This window comes from Sinocyclocheilus anshuiensis, unplaced genomic scaffold (genome assembly GCF_001515605.1).
Source record: "Sinocyclocheilus anshuiensis isolate Anshui unplaced genomic scaffold, SAMN03320099.WGS_v1.1 scaffold67, whole genome shotgun sequence".
NCBI lineage: Eukaryota > Metazoa > Chordata > Actinopteri > Cypriniformes > Cyprinidae > Sinocyclocheilus > Sinocyclocheilus anshuiensis.
Window position 1 is genome coordinate 1,618,092 of NW_015552546.1, and position 3,605 is coordinate 1,621,696.

The window sequence follows — 3,605 nt, forward strand, 5'->3', positions numbered from 1 at the left end:
AGTGACCTGTATGTTACGACAGTAGCCTGCTGAGGGATTTTTCGTACACTTAACGACTTTTTATGGACGCGAACGATTGTCGCAAGGATTGTGTTTATGTGGAAATAGTTTTCTGGGGAACGCTGTATTTGTGAATGTTCTGAATAGGCGTTTATTTAGACGAAGGTATGTTTTATGTTTTATACTAAAAACTCCTATCACACTGAACCATTCTTCATTTAAAGAACGTTTGTTTGCATTTTCTCTTATTAAACGAGGAAATAAGACTAGCCTCTATAGCAAACAAACTCGACTGATCATAACAAACATCCAGTTTATGTGACACTTTCTTGGAAACGTCTTGATTAGAATGAAAGGTATTCGTTTCAACGACGTGTTTCACGTGTTACAGAATATTCCTGGCTCTGCGACTTTTTATGGACGCGAACGATCGTCGCATACGTGGAATTTGGGAATGTTCTGAATAGAATGCAGCGTACTTGTTGTTATTTATACGCAAAGCTCATACTGCAGAACATTTAGTTCTATTTTATCTCATTAAACAAGAGAATATAGTGCGGTGATACTGAATTTTGGAATAATGTTGTGAAATGGTATGCATAATTCTAAAGCTGCAGTTTTATGTCCAAATCATTTTAACATTTGCAAGTTGCATCTATTAAACCAGGACATTCATGTATGAGGAAACTGATATCCGCATTTGGATAAACTGAACGAGACTTCAGCAAGAGTTTGGCGCAACTACATCCACTGGTGATGCCGGAGGTCACTTCCACCAGAAGTGATAGGCTAACATCCAAAGGCATTATGTTTTTCTGCAACACCACAGCCATCAAGGACTGGAGCTATTTTCTCTCTCAAATCTTGCCTCTTGTGAATAAATCAGCGGGATTGGTTCACCAGAGTATGGACCGGGTGGAAGCGGTGACGAGCACCATGGTGACGGCTCTGGAGCCCGACCTGAGCGGCATGAGCGCCAGTCACCCGCCGCTCAACTCCAATCACACGTCCGGAATGGAGCACGTCTTTCAATACTCGTACTCCGAGAATGACCTGCAGTACACGGACTACAGGACGCCGCCGAGGGACTCGATACAGCTGCCCAAGGCTGTGCTGTACCTGGTTATGGCCGCGCTGGTGGTGGTGGCCGTGGCGTACGCGATCGTGGGGCACCTGGTGAAGGATCTCGTGCATGAGTTTGTGGGTAAGTGCATTTTGAAAATGTAGTGTATTTGATCAATCAAACAACGCTCTTACTAAACACTGTGCGTGCATTTTAATGTTTTGGCTATAATAGATGAAAAACATAAATGCAAATGCATCAGTTTTGTAATTGCACTATTGAAAACAGCTCGTTAGGCTGGTTTTCCTAGTCTAAACCAACAAACGTGCTTAAAACCCCTCTAAAACCAGCTATATAGTTTTCTTTTAAGTTTTCATTATTTGTGTGTTTTGACTATGCATTTATAGCTAACATCGAGCTGAATAAATGCAACTCCGTCTGCATCAGTTTTGTGCATTGCATTTTTGAAGAAAAAACAAGACCAACCTACGGTCTGACCTGGTTTAAGCTGGTTTCCCAGCTGAACAGTGCTTAAAACCCCTCTAAAACCAGCCAACAGATCAACCTGTTCATGCTGGACCATCTAAGGCTGTTCAAAGCTGTTTTTCAGCAGAACGTACATATCTGCAGCTTATTCATCTGCAGTCTATGGTCATTTTTCGGGGAATCGTTTTCTGTAAGATATTTTTGTGTGTTTTGGCTATGCATTTTTAACAGTGAAATGAAAAACATAAATGTAACTCCATCTGCATCAGTTTTGTACATTGCGCTGTTGAGAAGACCAGTTTATGGGCTGAAGTGATTTAAGATTAAGGTTTCCCAGCTAAAGAGTGCTTAAAAACCTCTGACCATGCTGGACCATCTAAGCTCCAGCATTTTTTCCCCCTCAGCAAGTCATACACAGAACACACATTCATTCATTGCAGCCATTAACCAACACTATAACAGTACAATGGTAATTTTAATTCTAAATATGTTTCAGTATTTGTGTGTTTTGGGGATATTGTGTGCTTTTGGATTTTGGTGTGTTTAGGCATTCATATTCATAAGAGGATAAGATGAGTTTGTCTGAAGTGTGCTTTTTGGAGGATTCTCCCAGTGTTTGATATGTATGCATATATATGTGAGTGTAATGGACTCATACTATTCTGTTTTTAGGGCCCTTGATGGAGCACACAACTGTTTGCATCCATTCTGACATGCAACTCTGAAAAGCACCTCTGTTGACATTCACATTGTACATTCACATTCACCTCCACATGCATCCCGACCCATTCTCTCTCAAAAGCTCATGTTGAGTATCCGGAAGGGGATGAAAAGAATTACATTTAATTCCTTCAGAGTCCCTCACTTCTGTTTTTCAAAGACCTTGACGTTTACCTGAAGTGATGAAGCAGGCAGGACACACACACACACACACACACACACACACACACACACACACACACACAGCAGAAGCAGAGAGGGGGCATGAGCACTCAACAATACCTGAGAGATTTCTCCAAAAGCCCTGGTTACACCAAGTACTCTTCTGTAGATGTTGCTCTGTGCTTTTATGTCGGTCCTGAGAGGTGTAAATGTGAAGATCATCAGTTTGGTGAGATTCTCACTGTAGTTTTTCTCTCAGGGTCAGACAAGGAGAAAGCTCACTTTTGCTATCGTAGTAAAATACAATTGTGATTTACAAGTCAGACACTCTCTTTAGTTTCCATTTTGTCTGATAAGGAAAATAAGGTTAGGGTTTTCTTCAAAATTGACTTTTGTGCCATTATTTTTCTAAGTGACAGGAGTTGCATTTTTTCTCTGTGGACAATAAAATACCTTGGGGAAAAAAAGGAACCACAGAGAATACTCAGAAATCATCTATCAACCACCCAGAACTCCCTAGAAACCTCTTAGCAACCACTCAGAACACCTTAGAATAGTAGCAGTGACTTTTGAATGCACTGAAAAAAGTGAAACTTCTGTGCTTTTTAATATTGGTCTAGTCAAAAATAATGTTTTCCAGTTAAATGTATTTTTTATTTGTATTATTTTATTTATTTATTTATTGCTTTGCCTTTGCATTTGTCTGGAAGGGGAAAAAATTAAAAGAATCTATTTTGTTTAAAGGGGTCATATGATGCGATTTCAATTTTTCCTTTCTCTTTGAAGTGTTACAAGCTCTTGGTACATAAAGAAAATCTGTAAAGTTGCAAAGACAAAATAATGTTATTTTTAGCAACATCATATGACCCCTTTAAATAGCATTTTCAATTGACACCAGTGTGATGATGTGCAGAACACATACTAGCTGGCTTATGACTGCAGAAATTACTGTGGTTTTTATTCAGTTTTCTGTTATTTATTTCTTTTTTTCTTTTTATTGCATGCACACTTTAAAAATACATCATATTAAGCATTAGTCTTTCAAAGTTGTCTTTATTTAGTAAACTAAATTAAACATTGACTAAAAAAGGACTACTTTCATATAGGGCTGGATGATATGGCCAAAATTTATATCACGATATATTTCTTAATTTCGGTCGATACGATATAATTC

At 38.8% G+C, this 3,605-nt stretch overlaps 1 protein-coding gene across 1 annotated transcript in view; it reads left to right on the plus strand.

Annotated features, from left to right (window-relative positions):
- The first annotated feature begins 588 nt into the window (after nt 1-588).
- Nucleotides 589-3,605, plus strand: part of LOC107664159 (uncharacterized) — a 6,587-nt gene continuing 3,570 nt past the window's right edge. Inside the window, exon 1 of the mRNA XM_016454617.1 lies at nt 589-1,204. Coding sequence (XP_016310103.1) covers nt 757-1,204 — 448 coding nt within the window. The 5' untranslated portion in view covers nt 589-756. The remainder of the gene's footprint in view (nt 1,205-3,605) is intronic.